The 18,603-nt window shown below is 41.1% G+C and overlaps 1 protein-coding gene across 1 annotated transcript in view; it reads right to left on the bottom strand.

Moving 5' to 3' along the window:
* Positions 1 to 1,300: 1,300 nt before the first annotated feature.
* LOC142301382 (homeobox protein EMX1-like) overlaps positions 1,301 to 18,603 on the bottom strand; it is a 38,527-nt gene continuing 21,224 nt past the window's right edge. The window contains exons 2-3 of the mRNA XM_075342371.1: positions 10,978 to 11,162; positions 1,301 to 2,007 (exon numbers count right to left, since the gene is read on the bottom strand). Of these exons, the coding sequence (XP_075198486.1) occupies positions 1,840 to 2,007; positions 10,978 to 11,162 (353 nt within the window). The 3' untranslated portion in view covers positions 1,301 to 1,839. The remainder of the gene's footprint in view (positions 2,008 to 10,977; positions 11,163 to 18,603) is intronic.

Below are 18,603 nucleotides of genomic sequence, written 5' to 3'. Positions count from 1 at the left end.
TCAGTAGGAGGAGCAGATTTTTTCTTTTACCGTAGTATTATGGGAAATACATGTATTTAATAAAACAGATGCATTTTTAAATTGCATACTAGTATTGATAGAATCTACTAATGTGTTTGAAGATTTGATATTTGCAAATTTGTATGAAAAGGTGTTTTCTGCTTGTCATACTTGATGGAAAAAATTATCAATTATTGATTTGACCATAGATGAACTTAACATAAATTCAAAATGGCCCCAATGGTAAATAAAAAAAATAGACAAACAAATTTGAAGAGGAATAATGCATTGGACGGATGGGGATAGTACTTACTGAGAAACAAGAGAATCATGCACAAAGAAAACACTGGTGCTGCTTTCAAACACAACCCTCATAAGTAAATTACCATCTTTCAGAAATTGTTGTCAGTCACGGTGGTGCTCAACTTATGAAAGATTCACAATAAATTTTCTTAAGTAAGGCATAGGTAAAAAGCCTCACCACTGAAGTCAATAGTGAGTACTGCTTTTTACCTATGCCTTACAGAAGAAAACTATGAATACTGCTTTTTACCCATCTATTACTGAAGAAAACTGAGTGCTGCTTTTTACCATGTCTTACTGAAGAAAACTATAAGTCTGCTTTTTACCCATGTCTTACTGAAGAAAACTGAGTGCTGCTTTTTATTTATGTCTTAGTGAAGAAAACTCAACCATAGAATGCTACTTAAGGCCACTTTACATGCTGCCATCTCGCTAGCGAGATCGCAAGCGTGCGTACCCGTCCCCATCATTTTTGCGTCACAGGCAAATCGCTGTCCGTGGTGCACAAAATCGCGCAGACCCGTCACACTACTTACCTGCCCAGCGACGTCGCTATGACTGGTGAACCGCCTCCTTTCTAAGGCTGCGGTTCGTTCGGCGTCACAGGAACGTCACTAAGCGGCCACCCAATCAAAGCGGAGGGGCGGAGATGAGCTGGACGAACATCCCGCCCACCTCCTTCCTTCCTCATTGCCGGTGGACGCATGTGAGGTTCCTCATTCCTGCGGTGTCACCCATAGCGGTGTGTATTGCTGCAGGAACGACAAACAACATCGTACCTGCAGCAGCAACAATAATTGGGAATAGGGGGGAATGTCACCGATTAGCGATTTTGCACGTTTTTGCGACGATTCAAAATCGCTCATAGGTGTCACACGCAACGACATCGCTAACGCGGCCGGATGTGCATCACAAATTCCGTGACCCCAACGACATCGCTTTAGCGATGTTGTAGCGTGTAAAGCGGCCTTAATGAGGGGGATTTCTAACTAAAATGTAACAAATGATAGTATTTGCTTTTTTAGGCTTTTTTGTATTTTAATAGATACTTAAACTGCATTCCTGAGGAATATGTACACGCCTTAATAAATAAACTTGGTAACAACCGTCAACACGTTTAATATGAATTTGTCCCTTTTATATGGCCGCATCTTCCATTTTTTTAAATATATATTTACAATTGCTCTATCTCGTACATAATAGGGATTTTCCTGAGGTAAAAGTTTTTTTCTTATTGCTATACCCTCCTGACACTTCTTGGTCGCATCATCTGGTTCAGCTTCCATGGATTGTAAGTGTAGACATGTCACTTGAGTTCGCAGCGTGATTATGTCTTTAGGTAATTTTAGAACAAAAATGATTGGCCAGAATATCCAGGTAAAATAAATGAAACTACAGATTTCGACTCAAGTGCATCGTCCAGTGTCCATACTGCAGGCAGGTTTTCAGGCAGAGATTGTCTCCTGCAGGTGACTCCTGATTATGTGACATGATAGTCCATCTTCATGTATCGTGCAGTTTATGACACAAGTAATGTCAGTCATCTGATGTGACGTCAATGTCCTTGGGGCTGTTCTGACATGTCGCCACCCTCCATCTGTTGATATGCTGGCTGCTTTTTCTTTTCTGTTGCGATTCAGGACACTCCTCTTCTAATTTTTGACGCTTGTGTTTTGTCCTTCTATTCTGAAACCACACTTTTACCTACAGAAAAACAAAAGTTTTTTAGCCAAAATGTAATTTCTTAAATGTTCGGCTAATAGTAGCAACATGTAAAGTAATAACCTTGTGGGCTGTGAAAGGAAGGTCTAAGCAGTGTTATAAAAATATAAATAATATAATAAATATGATTTTTGTTTTTCAGCAATTATCTTAATTTGCTAAAAACTACAAATATTGTAATGATGGTATTGTTAGATTGAAAGAGGGGCTGTAACCTCTCCTGAATATTTAGTTTTTCTATTAAACATCTTTTCTTAGAACTCTGTATATTCCATCTGTTATTCCTCCTGGAAATAAACATATAATGTGTCAACTTTTTGTTAACACTTGACACTGTCTAATCAGTATCGACAGTACCACACTGTATAGATGTACACCATATAGAAAGTGGAAATATTAAACCCCAATTGTCAATTGTTTCATACATTTTTAGAGAATTATGAGTGAATTCATATTCGGCCAAAATCTCTATGATTGAAAATAAGTTCCAGTATATAAGAGAGAAATAATAGTACTCCAATAATGCCGGTTTTGCCTCAAGCGTTTTATTATTTTTCTAAATTAAAAAAGCAGCATGTGTTTGTAATATTTTTTATAAGCAACATTTTACAGCTCCAGCCCCTGATATACTTGTCTCTGCGTACACGTAAGAACTTAATTGCAAGATTATTTACACTGTAATATGACATTATAATGTTAACAGCCTATTGTCTCTTTATAATTTTTCACACTCAATGTTGTATGGGTGATCCCGAAGAGCAGAGGTTGCCAACCTTTCTGACCATGAGAGCCACATTCAGCTCTGAGAAAGGGTCGCGAGCCACATCCAGCTGCCGCCCCCTCACAGTAGTGACACGCCACTCAGAACCCCCATTACCAGTATAATGACAGCCAAAGCTCTTCCACGAAAATTTCACCGAAGCAGTATACCAAGATCCAGGGGTTCCTACCCCCATCTAGATCTGCTCTTCTGTTTGGGGGTACTCACAAAAGTCACCATCTGGAGACCTACTCTTCATAGCTGTTTGCTAGATCTGGTGCTTAAGCCCCAAGCTTGAAGACAGCCACGAGCAACATATCACAGGCCCGCGAGCCAGATGTTGCTTCGAGCTACAGGTTGGGGACCCCTGCCCTAGAGTATTAGGATTAGTGATGGGTGAACGTGCTCCGCACTGCTCGCTACTCTGTTGAGGGTACTCTCAGTGCTCAGACTTTTCATCCATGTAACAACGAGCACAATGCACAGGCTTGCTTCACTGCATGATGTGTGCAGGCTCCCCAAGGAGAGCCATTCGCAGTCTCTGAATGGCTCTACCAGGGGATAAAACAACGTTCTCAGACATAGTGTGACAAAAACAAAACCCCGCCTTCCCTCCTCCTGGAAATGCTCTGTTTATAGCTGGCTGTATGCGGTGGAGACCTAAACAGGTCAATCACTGACTTTCCATAATGCTCAATATTCACGTCATGGTTGTCCGAGCGTCAGACCAGCTCAAATCGAATAGTGAGCATTCGAGCAATTTAGTGCTCGCCCATAACTAATTAGGACATAAGCTATCCCTTTAGACATAGCCCCTTTATAGGGCTACTGTTAATGTGTTTACAAAAATACATATATTATGCTTATTCATTTTATTTCACAGATCAACTCATAGGAGACACTACCCTTGGCACCATTTTACCATTACAAACATCATCATGCTCTTTTAATGTATTCTCAGACATTTCTGTTGAGTTATGCTGTTTGGTATCACAGGTTCTCATTTTAGTGTGGCATTTGCCTAAATATATCTGTATACCCACATGAGCACATTACTATGTTTACTGTCTGCACTATATACCACTAGCAGACCCATCTGGATGTGCTGTGACATCATCTGTTGTGCCCATACTTCTACTGAAGAATCTACCTTATCTGATTATTCGCAGTGCTCCTTTGGGGTTCACAGTATAAATTCCATAACAGCATGTTTTTAGAGTGTTGGGGGAAACCAGAGAACCCGGAGGAAATCCATGCAAACAAGGGGAGAACATACAAACTCCCTGCAGATGTTGTCCTTGGTGGGATTTGAACCCAGAACCCCAGCGCTGCAACAGTGCTAACCACTGAGTCGCCTTTGGTTGTTCTTCTTCATTGTCTATAACTTTCATGAATTATTACTGTTTCCTGGAATCCAGGTCATATACTTTATGTGTTTTTGTTTTCACTTATTCAGTATGTGTAGTTTTCATAAGTGTTATTTTCTTAGTTATCTAATATATAAAGCTGAATGTGTGTGTGTGTGTGTGTGTGTGTGTGTGTGTGTGTGTGTGCGTGTGTGTGTGTATGTCCAGGATTGGTATCTGCACCGTCGCAGCTACAGCCACAAAATTTTGCACACTCACACGTCTGGACCCCGAGAGCGTCATAGGCTATGTTTTGAGGGGAAATTTTAACCCCGCGCTTTACAGTTATTCGCCAAAAAACATGCCTCCATTAAAGCGAATGGAGCTGGGAGCCACAGGGCAGCCAGAACTTCAGAAGAATGCGCAGCCACGCCCTTAAATGGAATGTTGGCGTGTCACAATGCAGCCAGGGAGAGAGGCAGACACAGACAGGGAAAGAGGCAGATACAAACAGGGTAAGAGACAGACACAAAGAGACAGACACAGACAAAGAGACAGACTGACAGGGAAAGAGACAAACAGGGAAAGAGAGGGAAAGAGAGAGACAGGTTAAGAGACAAAGACAGGTAAAGAGACAGACACAGGGAAAAAGACAGAGGGAAAGAGGGAAGGAGACAGACAGGGAAAGAGAGGGAAAGAGACAGACAGGGAAAGAGAGGGAAAGAGACAGACGGGGAACGAGACAGACAGGGAAAGTGACAGAGATAGATAGACAGACAGGGAAAGAGATAGATAGACAGACAGGGAAAGAGATTGAGTCAGACAGAGAAAGAGACAGAGACAGTCAGAGACAGACAGGGAAAGAGACAGACAAAGAGATAGAGAGAGAGACAGAGAGATATATACAGAGATGGAGACAGACAGAGAATGGGAGAGAAACAGAGAGACAGTTACTATCCCGGGCGTTAATACATGCTATTTATACATTCTATCCCAGGAGTGTTAATACATTCTATTTTGTTAACAACAGTTATTAACCCGGGCGAAGCCGGGTAGTACAGCTAGTATATATATATATATATAGCCTGACAAAAGGGTTTTGACATTGATTACAAATAGAACAAACACATGCATGTTTTTTGGGATCTAGAAAAACAATAAAACACTTGAGGCAAAGCAGGAAATATTGGAGTGCTGTTCTTTCTGTTTGCTATAGACAGAAATCAGGATGAACATTGGTCAGCTCTCCCGAATTACGAACCCTCATCTAGTGACCCTGGAGGACATGTGCTGTCTGTGTTTCTGTTTTACATCATAAATAACTTGCATTCACTAAATTCAGCAGATTCAAAGCATTTCTGTCATCAATGAACCACCCAGAAAGATGATTAAGGACTTTGGGATTAATACACATCAACAAATTTATATTTATAGTAGCAAAAAGCATAGATTGCATTTGGAAAGTATATCTGAGAGGTTTCATGTACATTAAACATATTATGGCCCCATATAATCTGCCACAAACTGCTTACTCCATGTCTACGATGGGCTGCTGATAAGTCTTTGGCTTTGTGATCTTTTTTGTTTCTATGGTAACGACTGTTACATGACATGAAAGCCTTATGTGTCTAAGGCGCCGCTCACATCAGCAGTATTTGGCCGCAAAACCAGATCCGGTACAAATGCTTTTAATTTCAATACATTTCCAATGGAATCGCGGCAAGATGCGGTCACATGCGGTTGCGTGCGTCACACGTGGCTGCATGTGGTTGCATCTTTCCGCGATTCCAGTGGAGATGAATTGAGCTGGAGCACATCTGCAACGGATCCGGCTGTGCGGCAAAATACTGCTGATGTGAGCGGCGCCTAATATATGCTTTCAAAATTTTGTGTTTGTTGCTTAAGGCAACAGTGTTCTACACACGCGGAAAAACAAAATGGCGGAGTCTAATGCGATATTCACATATCATCATACAACTGAGAGCAGAGGAGGGATAAAATTCGTGTTTCTGCAAGGAAAGTCTATGAAGGCTATTCATGGTGATATGTCGCAGACATTGGGGGATCAAAGCCCTTCATATTCCACAGTTAAGAACTGGGTTGCCAAATTTAAAACGGGCCACTTCAGCACCAGTGATGAGGAACGTTATGGACGACCGAGAATGGTTGTTGTTCTGGAGATCATCGATGCTCTGCACAACCTCATACTGGAGAATCGAAGAAATTCAGCCAAAGCAATAGCAGACATCATGGGGATTTCCTGTGAACGTGTTTCTGTCATTATCCGTGAATATTTGGACATGAGGAAGCAAAGTGGGTCTCCAGGTGTTTGACAACAACTCAGGGAAACATGCGAGTGAAAACTTCCCGGCCCATTTGCAGCATTTCCATTCTGATAAGAACTTCCTGGATGACTGGTCACTATGGATGAGACCTGGATTTATTTGTATGACCCTGAAAACAAGGAACAGTCAAAAGAGTGGAGGCCTCATCCAAAGAGTTCAGGGTGCAGAAATCAGCCACTAAGGTGGTGTCTGTGGTCTGGGATAAGGAGGGTGTGCTGCTAGTGGACTACCTTCAAAAGGGTTCCACTATCAACGCAAGGTATTACATTGAACTTTTGAACCAATTCATACAGCTGTAAAGGCCGAAAGGCGCGGCAAGCTGTCCAAAGGAATCTTGTTCCTGCAAGACAATGCCACCGCTCACACTGCGCAAGCGTCCATGACAAAACTGGCAGAGCTGGGCTTAAAGCTTGTTGACCACCCACCTTATTCACCAGATCTAGCTCCCTCCAACTATCATCTGTTTCCAAACCTGAAGAAACACCTCAAGGTTACCAAATTTCACCCCATTTCTGATGCCATGGCTCCTACAGATGCCTGGTTTGAGGCACAACTGAAATCCTTCTTTTTGCTAGGCATACAGAACTTGGAATACCGATGTAAGAAGTATGTTGACATCAGTAGAAAGTATGTGGAATAAATGTAAAGTTTCATCCTATCTTGTTTCTTTCTGGGTAAAGCCAAAGACTTATCAGCAGCCCCTCGTATCTGCCTCAAAATGTATACAAATTTATAGAAGCATTCAGACAAAATTATATTGAATTCCCAGTGTTAAAGACTTACAATGGGTGAAAAAAAATAAGAATTGATAGCTCTTTCTGCTGCTGCCCCAACTCAGAGACATATGACCAGTGCAGCCAATCACTGGCTGTAGCATTGTCCAGAGTCAAAACATCATAACAACTTCAGCAACTAAAAATCGGTCGCGAAACAGGCAGAATTGGAAAAAGGGGTGGAAGGGGATCCTGATTCCAGCAGTGTTTTACTTACTGGGCTGATTAGTGTAGTTTCAATAAAATCCCTGTTTAATCAGCAGTAGATTATCATTAGATGACTACTTGGCGTGCGTCAGGTAGTCCAGCATATCCATGAGCTCTGTATAACTGCTAGATCTGCAGCAGAGAAAGCAGTGATTTTATCAAAATCACAGTAAACAGCTCAGTAAAAGACACCTTTAGAATGCACAGCCAAAAATATATAATAACTATTAAAGGGGTGCACATGTCAAGCAAGGCATGTAGTTAAAAAAGAGAGAAAGACGCTTGACCATGAAAGGCACTCACTCCAGAACTATTTTTTAGAAAAATATAATATAGGTCAAAAAATCTTCCTATAAAGGATAATATTATTCTTTATAGGAAGATTTTTTTTTACCTAAATTGAATTGGGTATCATATGCTGTCTTGGTGTTTTTTAACGTTTGTGCACTTGTATTTTTGTATATGTTATTTTTAATATTTGATACACAAATAAAATTTATATTATATTTTTCTAAAAAAATAGTTCTGGAGAGCGTGCCTTTCATGCGTCTTTCTCTCTTTTTTAACCAAACAGCTCAGTAAGTGACCTCTGGAATCAGGGTCTCTGTCTCTACATCATACTGCTCTCAGATGAGGAAGAAAAAACCTGGTGACAGTTTCCCTTCAATGATCAAGTGAACAATTCTGTATATATTTCTTATGTTGAAGACAAAGGAAGAATTTTGGTAATAGCATTGTATTAGAAAACTAGAGTCTTGCATAAGAAACAAAAATATATATGTATATATATTATTTATTTATTTATTTTACACACACATATATACATATATATATGTATATATATAAATATATATATATATATATATATAGGTATATTTTAACTTATTTATTTGTTATGTTTATGCATTTTCAATTTTCATTGGATGACACTGAGGATATGACACTTTTGTACAATGTAAAGTAGTCAGTGTACAGCTTGTGTATTTGGTGTGCCCTCTAAATAACTCAACAAGCAGCCATTAATGTCTGAACCGCTGGGAACAAAAGTGAGTACACCCCTAAGTGAGTATAGCCCCATTTTGCCCAAAGTGGCAATATTTTGTGTGGCCACCATTTTTTTAACCAGTGCCATATCTCTCTTGGGTATGGACTTCACTAGAGCTTCACAGGAGGCACTGGAATCCTCTTTCATCCTCAATGACAATATTGCGAGGCTGGTGGAAGTTAGAGACTTTGCGCTCCTCCACCTTCTGTTTGAGGATGCCCCACTGATGGTCAATAGGTTTTAGGTCTGGAGACATGCTTGGCCAGTCCAGCATCATTACCCTCAGATTCTTTAACAAGCAGTGGTCAACTTGGAGGTGTGTTTGGGATCATTATTATGTTGGAATACTGCCCTGAGGCCTAGTTTCCAAAGGGAGGGGATGATGCTCTGCTTCAGTGTGTTACAGTACATGTTAGTTCATAGTTCCCTCAATGAGCTGCAGCTCCCCACAGCCGACAGCACTCATGCAGCCCCAAACCATGATACTCCCACCACCATGCTTGACTGTAGGGAAGACACACTTGTCTTTGTACTCCTCACGTGGTTGCCTCCACACATGCTTGACACCTTCTAACCCAAATAAGTTTATCTTGGTCTCATAAGACCACAGGACATAGTTCCAGTAGTCCTTGTTCCTAGTTTATTTGTCATCAGCAAACAGTTTGCAGGCTTTTTTGTGCATCATCTTTAAAAGAGACTTATTTCTGGAACAACAGCCATGCAGACCAATTTTATACAGTGTGTGGCGTATGGCCTGAGCACTGACAGATTGACCCCCCACACCTGTAACCTCTGCAGCAATGTTGGTAACAGTCATGCCTATTTTGAAAAGACAACTTCTGGATATGATGCTGAGCATGTGCACTGGTTGACCATGGTGGGGCCAGTTCTCAGTGCAGCCTGGCTTGCTGAACTGCATTATTGTCTTGGCCACAGTGCTGCAGTTCAGTTTCTGATTGTTCTTCCAGAGTGTTCTTATAGCCTAGGCCATCTTTATGTAGAGCAACAATTCTTTTTTTCACATCCTCGGACAATTCTTTGCCATGAGGTGCCATGCTGAACTTTCAGTGACCAGTATGACAGAGTGTGTGAGCGATAACACCAAATTTACCCCACCTGTTCCCCATTCGCACCTGAGACCTTGTAACACTAATGAGTTACATGACAATGAGGAGGGAATATGGCTAAGTGGGCATTATTTGATAATTTTCACGTAGGGGTGTACTCACTTTTGTTGAAGGTGGTTTAGACATTAATGTCTGTGTGTTAAGTTATTTAGAGGTCACAACAAATTTACAATGTTATACAAGCTGTACACTGACTACTTTACATTGTATCAATTTGTCATATCCTCAGTGTTGTCTAATGAAAAGATATATAAAATATTTCAAGAATATGAGGGGTGTACTCACTTTTCTGGTATACTATATGTTAATCCTGTATACTGTGTTTGTATATATATACAGTACAGACCAAGAGTTTGGACACATTTTCTCATCTCTAGAACAACTATTAAGAGGAGACTTTGTGCAGCAGGCCTTCATGGTAAAGTAGCTGCTAGGAAACCACTGCTAAGGACAGGCAACAAGCAGAAGAGAATTGTTTGGGCTAAAGAACACAAGGAATGGACATTAGACCAGTGGAAATCTGTGCTTTGGTCTGACAAGTCCAAATTTGAGATCTTTGGATCCAACCACCGTGTCTTTGTAGAAAAGGTGAACGGATGGACTCTACATGCCTGGTTCCCACCGTGAAGCATGGAGGAGGAGGTGTGATGGTGTGGGGGTGCTTTGCTGGTGACACTGTTGGGGATTTATTCAAAATTGAAGGCATACAGAACCAGCATGGCTACCACAGCATCTTGCAGTGGTGTGCTATTTCATCCGGTTTGCGTTTAGTTGGACCATAATTTATTTTTCAACAGGACATTGACCCCAAACACACTTCCAGGCTGTGTAAGCGCTATTTGACTAAGAAGTAGAGTGATGGGGTGCTACACCAGATGACGTGGCCTCCACAGTCACCAGACCTGAACCCAATCGAGATGGTTTGGGGTGAGCTGGACCGCAGAGGGAAGGCAAAAGGGCCAACAAGTGCTAAGCATCTCTGGGACCTCCTTCAAGACTGTTGGAAAACTTTTTCCGGTGACTACCTCTTGAAGCTCATCAAGAGAATGCCAAGAGTGTGCAAAGCAGTAATCAAAGCAAAAGGTGGCTACTTTGAAGAACCTAGAATATAGGACATATTTTCACACTTTTTTAAGTATTTCATTCCACATGTTTTAATTCATAGTTTTGATGCCTTCAATGTGAATCTACAATTTTTAGAGTCATGAAAATACAGAAAACTCTTTGAATGAGGAGGTGTGTCCAAACTTTTGGTCTGTACTGTATATATATATATATATATATATATATATATTCTGTATGTGTATGATCCTCATCTGTCCCATAGAACTTCTTGTCTCATGCTATACCTGGGTCTCTGTGAGGCACAAGCTGTTGGCAAGTTGTTTTCTTTCTGTCCCTACTACGTAGTGATTCTTCTCAAAAGCTCCTTCAAGCCGCAAAAGTTGTGATGGAGAGAAAGCAGTCCGTATTCTTTTAGGTTTTCGTGAAAAAGGTCCCTGTAGTAAATAGTTCTCTGGAGTATTTTCCTCACCTTAATATAAAAAAAAAAACAATAGAAATGTTATAACACCATATAAATGTATAGTGAAAGAAATAATATTGATAACTGTTCCATACATTTTCAAGAACTGTTCTGTATGGGACCGATGGTTGGGTTTACACTGTGTTTGTTGAAACAGATATATACAACATTTGCCTATACAAATGTCTATGTCTGCTGCTCACTGCAATATATACTATTGAGTAGTTGTGCTTTTCAGGTATCACGGAGTAAGAGTAAAGGCTGCTTTACACGCAGCAACATCGCTAGCAATGTCGCTGGCGAAAGCAACCGCCTCCGCCAGTTGTGCGTCACGGGCAAATCGCTGCCCGTGGCGCACAACATCGGTAGGACCTGTCACACGTACTTACCTGCCTAGCGACGTCGCTCCTTTCTAAGGGGGTGGTTCGTGTGGCATCACAGCGACGTCACGCGGCAGCCGTCCAATAGAAGCGGAGGGGCGGAGAGCAGCTGAAAGAAAGTGACGCCCACCTCGTTGCCGGAGGACGCAGGTACGGTGTTGTTCCTCGTTCCTGTGGTGTCACACATAGCGATGTGTGCTGCCTCAGGAACGACGAACAACCTGCGTCCTGAAACAGCAACAATATTTGGGATTAGAACGACGTGTCAACAATCAACGATTAGTTGAGTAATTTTGATCGTTAATGATCGTTCGTACGTGTCACACGCAACGACGTCGCTAATGAGGCTGGATATGCGTCACAAATTCCGTGACCCCAATGACATCTCGTTAACGATATCGTTGGGTGTAAAGCCCCCTTTAATCTCACACATGGTGTGCACTAAAACAGGTATTATAATGACTATAAAAAAATGTATTAAAACGTCACCAACATAATAAAGAATGTATAAGATAAATCAGATTAACTCTCTTTCTACTGAACAACTTAATCCAAAAAAAACATCTAGACACTGGTATGGACATGCCATGACAACACTTTTCATTTTAATAGCGTCTTCTGTGTGTGTGTCTGTGTGTGTGTGTGTGTGTGTGTGTGTGTGTGTGTGTGTAAACCACTTACTTGAAGGGGTATCCCCATTTTCAAGATCCTATCCTAATATGTAGTAGGTATAATAATAATGTTAGCAAATACCTCCAATTAGAAATGTAGTATAGTTCTCCTAATTAGCTATGTCTCAGGGCATTGCAGTAGCTTAGGTGTCCATGGTTATAACCACTCATATAGTGACAGTTAATTAGTTAGTAACCATGGATACCTAAGCAGCAATGCCCTGCACATTAGATAAGATACATAGTTAATCAGGAGAACTATACTACATTTCTAATTGGAGGGATTTGCTAATATTATTACTATTATTATTACACCTACAACATATTGGGACATGATCTTGGAGATGGGAATAACCCTTTAATGTAAGGCCGCTTTCACATTGCGTTCTTACCTACGTTCACTGGCCCCTCACTGCAATGTGAAAGCAAAGAAAATATTGTGTATAATGCTCACCAGAATTAGCAAGAAAAGCAGAGCAAATCATATAGGCAATTGTGTGATAACAAAACCATTAAAATATAACTTTCAATATATATCACTTAAAAAATTAAAACACACACGACATGTATAGTTAGTTGCATAGCAACCAATGTAAGGACAGTAGAATATAGAGAGGCACATGTGACGCCCTGGCCGGGCCAGGTAGTCACAAGTAGGCCCCTGCTCAACACCGTTCCCTCACAGGTGACAGCAGCCAACCTTTCAAACCCTAGTCATTCCCCTCAGGGCTAGATGGACACACCAGGGGGCGGAACCAGGCGGTTGGAAGACGCCCACCTAGGGGTCTAGACAGCTCGGGGCGGGAAAGTAGAGTGACAAGTGTTAGAGTTCCAGTTGGAGAGAAGTGAGGGAAGCCGGCAGGAGCCGGGAAGACGGCTCGGTGGAACCGAGGTGGACCAAGACAGGGTAGTGGCCCGCCGGTACCGATCCGGGGAACCACCTTGGAAACCGGATCACACAGGGGGGTACTCGGACCCTGAAGCCAAGTTCAGAAGCTACTGGAACTGGTTAATTCACCGACTGAGGCCAGGACTAGAGGTCCTGTCCCAACCAAAGTCCCTATTAGAAGACAACAGCCCACTGAGGGGGATAAAAGGCCACCGCCAGGGCTCAGAGATCCCACGGGCCAGCGTCTGCGGGCAAGGGCTCCTTAGGCCACATCCAGCCAGGAGCGGACTCCTGAAGTTGCAAGCACAGGCAGTCCACCATTTTACAAAGGTGCAGGAGAAAGACAGAGACCACCAGTTGGGTGGGGGACCAAAACGTAGCCGGCTGTGGGCACCGACCACCATCACCTTGGTTTACCAGATACTTGTGTGTTTCCTTCAATAGTGAGTACACCAGCACCCTGTGGTCGCCCATCTCCCTGCACCAAACCCCAACGGGTCCCGGGGCCAGCATCCCTGCCCATGGAAGGGTTAACAACTTGCTGCATAACATCTTCCCTGGGTGCCCCGTAACTGCAGCGGTGGTGTCCAACCTCACCACATACCGTGGGTGGCGTCACGAACTTAATACGGCTCAGCCCGTACATATACGTCCTACATCCACCATTATAAACCCCTTTTTGATCGAAGTGACCGCGAGACCCCCGGGTTCGGAGACCCTCGAGCCACCCACAGAAGGTCTGTATCCGAGCAGCTCGGCTGCTGAGAGGGGGGCGGTACACCTTGATATCTGGCGTAACGAACAGGATAGATACCCATCCACTTACCTTGTGGAAGTGCGCCTTGTGTTAAAGTCAGAGGTGATCTGTTGCAAAATTTCTAGAAACCACCATCTTGCCGCCATTTTTGGCCGCAAAGATTCCCACCCAGAGTCTTCTTCCCCGAGAAAAGGACGTGAAAGCCGAAGCCCTGGAAACACGGCCGGAAAGCAAGGCCGGAAGTCTAAAAATGAAACTTTTTTAAGCGGGGCGGTACACACTTGCTAACCAATATCACAGTGACCTCTCCATAAGTTCCACAGTGAGAAAAAGAAAGCACAAGAGGTGGAAAAAAACAATGGTAACAATCAGTAAACGCCAATGGTTATGAATAATAATAAATACCAAAGACCACGTTGACCAAAAACAAAGGGGGGGGGGGGCAAATTTTCCGACTCACAGTGCCCCTTAATGGCAAAACTCTGACCTTATATGCTCCTGAACCTCCCGACGCATTTCATAATTCATATAATCATCAGGGGACTGTGGCCAAGGGAGCAAAAACTTAATAATCATCCATAACAAACATCCATGAAATGATGCCCGATCATGAGATGGTACTTTCAATATAATTTAGAATAGTACACTTAAGGGTGCTTTACACGCTGCGACATCGCTAGCGATTGCTAGCGATGTCGAGCGCGATAGCACCCGCCCCAGTCGTATGTGCGACATTTGGTGATTGCTGCCGTAGCGAACATTATCACTACGGCAGCTTCACACGCACATACCTTGTCAGTGACGTCGCTGTGACCGCCGAACAATCCCTCCTTCAAGGGGGAGGTGCGTTCGGCGTCATAGCGACGTCACTGCGGCGTCAATAAGCGGCCGGCCAATAGAAGCGGAGGGGCGGAGGTGAGTGGGACGTAACACGCCGCCCACCTCCTTCCTTCCGCATTGCCGGTGGAGGCAGGTAAGGAGATGTTCGTCGCTCCTGCGGTGTCACACATAGCGATGTGTTCTGCGGCAGGAACGACGAACAACCTCGCTACATACGAGACAACGATTTTTGGTGTTTGGACCACCTCTCCAAAACCAACGATTTTTGTCTCTTTTGCGATCGTTTATGGTCGCTCGTACGTGTTACACGCTGCGATGCCGCTAACGACGCTGGATGTGCGTCACAAACACCGTGACCCCGACGATAAATCGTTAGCGATATCGCAGCGTGTAAAGCCCCCTTTAGTCCATGTTCACATGGCAATAAAGCTGCAATTTTTTTTTTATGAAACCTAAAGATGTCCACATCTAAATACTCAATAAGAAACTTCTCTGATTACAGTTTTGCTGTGTTTATTTGTTGCTTTTTCCCATTTATATGTTGCAGGTTTTAAGCCACGTTTTTAATGCGGCTATTAGTACAGAAAAGTTTTGAGTCTGCACTTAAAAACGCAACTGCATTTTTTTACATGCATTTTTTCAGGCTCTCTATGGAAGCCTATGGAGGGAAAATGCACCAAACTGACGCAGAGTTGAATGGTGCCTTTAAACATACAATCGGCAAGAGTTTTCAGGAAGTCACATCCACTTGGCTTATTCATTCAAAGTAGTTTTATGGATTGGAATATCTGGTGGACTCACTATCATTATTGCAATTTATCTTGATCCATTGTTTAAAAGGATGTTTATATTTGCTCATTTTATTCTCCTTTATAGCAAACAGAAATATTAATTTATCAGCATTTCAGACAAAGGCATCCTATGTAAATAGATTGTTACACAAAGGAACACCCAGATATAGTTCATTGTTGCCATATGGCACAATTTTATTTAATCAAAGATCCCATTCATTTCTATGAGATGCGAATACATTGATTTATATCCAGTAAGTCACAATCTGTTTTTCTTTTATAGGACCCTAAAAATTTATTTTATGTAGGGATGTCATAAATGTAAAAAATAATACAAACTGATACTATTCATAAGATATCCAATCTCTTTAGATATAAAAAAAAAAAACCATTAAAAAATAGCAACATTGATAACTTCATTAAGAAAACTACCACCATCAACAAAGATATACCCTTAGTTGTGATAGTGTAAGCTCATCATTATGGACATTGCTCACGCCCTCCCGGTGGTAAAATACTTAAAAGCTCATCATTTGTCATCAGCTAATGTTCAGTAGGCCAAATGGCAATCAATTTAGAACTGGTCTCCAAGATATTCAAATAGCCCTCAGGTATCCAGGAACTGCCCTTCAAAGCTTCCCCCCCTAGCTACATGAATTAAGTGAACCATAAGAGGTAATTGGGCAGTCCACAAATGATTAAGCACACGGTAGCATGTCATGCACATTTATCTCTACATAATCTAGCGTGCATATATAGTCTGTTAAGCGCCATGCAATCAATAGCACTAATATACTGTATGTATATATATATATATAATATATATATATATATATATATATATATATATATATACTGTGTGTATATATATATATATATATATATTTATATATACGCACACACACAATATATACATTTTTTATTTTATTTTTTTAATATTTTTTAATATTTCATATGTACACACACTCACACAAACACACAGACAAACACAAGCAGATTAACACATATATACATATATATGTTGTTTTTATTCATTTTATGTATTGTTTTCCATGGCGGCTCTATATTAGTGCGGCACTATAATATATGCAGGGGTGTGCCAGTAAAAGCTTACAATCTACAGAAATGAGTAGTAGAATTTTATTACAGATACAAACTAGAACATGAAGCAGCAGCAGAAAAATATTCAACTACTTCTTAACCCACAAAATACAATGGTTATTTCACGACTCTGTATGAAGGCTGCGGGTGGGCAACTATTGAACGGCACAAATATAATCAGACGTGCAACAAATAGCACCGTCCACTCTGCAAAAATACCACACAGATAATGCTCGGCACAAAGGAAAAAAAATCCAGTAAAAGGTTTAGAAAGAAAGAAAAAGTGGCACTCACTTGATGAATGCTCTTTTTTCCTTCGTAACTGTTTCGTGACGTTACTATATCATAGAAATTGTAAATTAAAAAACAACAAGTACCAATACTATATATATATATATATATATATATATATATATATATATATATATATTATTTTTTTTGTTTGTTATTAATACAAGCACCAATAGGTGGATTTATCATCAATGCAGCCTGATAAATACTACATGAATAACAATTGTAGACAAAAAAAACCCGAACAGCTATATGTAACATTATAAACAGGCAATTGCCTGAAATGACATGACCATCAGCACAGACTCATGAATCAATATCAATACAGGAGAACAGGAGTCTCTAGTGCAAACAAAATTAATTAGATGCAACAAACCAGTGATACTCATATAAAAAAGAACGGACATAAAATCATAAAAACAGAACACAGAATAGCAGCACAGGAATGGTATGGCATGATGTTATACTGTATATCAAATACACACAACCAATCATATGAAGATGGAATGGGGTATATAAAACGATCTAATAAGACAAATGTATTTCAGATCAAAATGTTAATAAGTATAAAGACCAGAAGAAGGTGCAAAGTGCAATTAATATTGTCAATATTTACCAACTAAATAGCCCATATACAGCCAAAAAATATTAAACCTTCCTAGAATATCCCCACCAGAGTATCAGGATAACAAAGTGCCAACTGCTATGCTAAAGTGGCTAGTGCATAAGTTCTGTTCACAAAATCACCCACCAACATACGTTTCGCTTCTGGGGTATAGTACACCCAGATCCAGCTTCCTCAGGGAGGGAGAAGAAAATAACAATTGCTAGTACATGTTTTGCTGGCAAAATTTGGATGATTTCACACAGGTATAAGGTGCGACGATAGGCGATAGATAGATAGATAGATAGATAGATAGATAGATAGATAGATAGATAGATAGATAGATAGAAATAGCTTAAATGGATTAAAAGATGGCCGGGAGTTGGAAAAATCTCATAAGCACCAATATTCCATGTATAAGAGTAATTATCACCCTTCTTTGCTTTATTTTGGGGGAAATAAAGGGCCCATTGGTATAAAATTAATAGGGTTGTCTAAAACTATTGAAAAATTACCAGAAAATTCCTAGAAAATAAAAAAATATATATTATATCTAAAAAACTAACTTCTACTCATCTGGTAAATACCCCACCACTCAGGTGATTCCACTGGTCTTTGCTGTCCTGTGGAGAGGGATGACATTCCAACTTCCCTAATGTGAGTATCTAGATATAGAGCAACACACGGGCTCAGTGGTTATCACTGATGCTTTGTTGCGTTGGGGTCCTATATCCCACCAAGGACAACATCTGTATGGAATTTGTATGTTCTCCCTGTGTTTGCATGGGTTTCCTACAGGTTCTCCGGTTTCCTCCCACACTCCAAGATATAAGGAATTTAGGTTGTGAGTCTCAGTGGGGACAGTGATGATCATGTCTGTAAAGAGCTGTGGAATGTGATGGCACAATATAAGCAATGCATAATAAATAATGTGACCACTGCAGCCAAAGATTGGTCCAAATACTTATTGTACCATGGTCAACATGTAACCAAAGAGCGAGTGCAGCCGTCATTTGAGCGTAAGGAGAATGGCATCACGGCAAGACAACTTGAAAAGACCGTCAAATCCATTGGAGCAATGGCGCTGGATTTGTGGAGGTTTACCAATTATATGAAAGTTATTTTA

The sequence above is a fragment of the Anomaloglossus baeobatrachus genome, chromosome 4, assembly GCF_048569485.1.
Source record: "Anomaloglossus baeobatrachus isolate aAnoBae1 chromosome 4, aAnoBae1.hap1, whole genome shotgun sequence".
Lineage (NCBI taxonomy): Eukaryota > Metazoa > Chordata > Amphibia > Anura > Aromobatidae > Anomaloglossus > Anomaloglossus baeobatrachus.
This window is presented reverse-complemented; position numbering and strand designations above follow the sequence as displayed.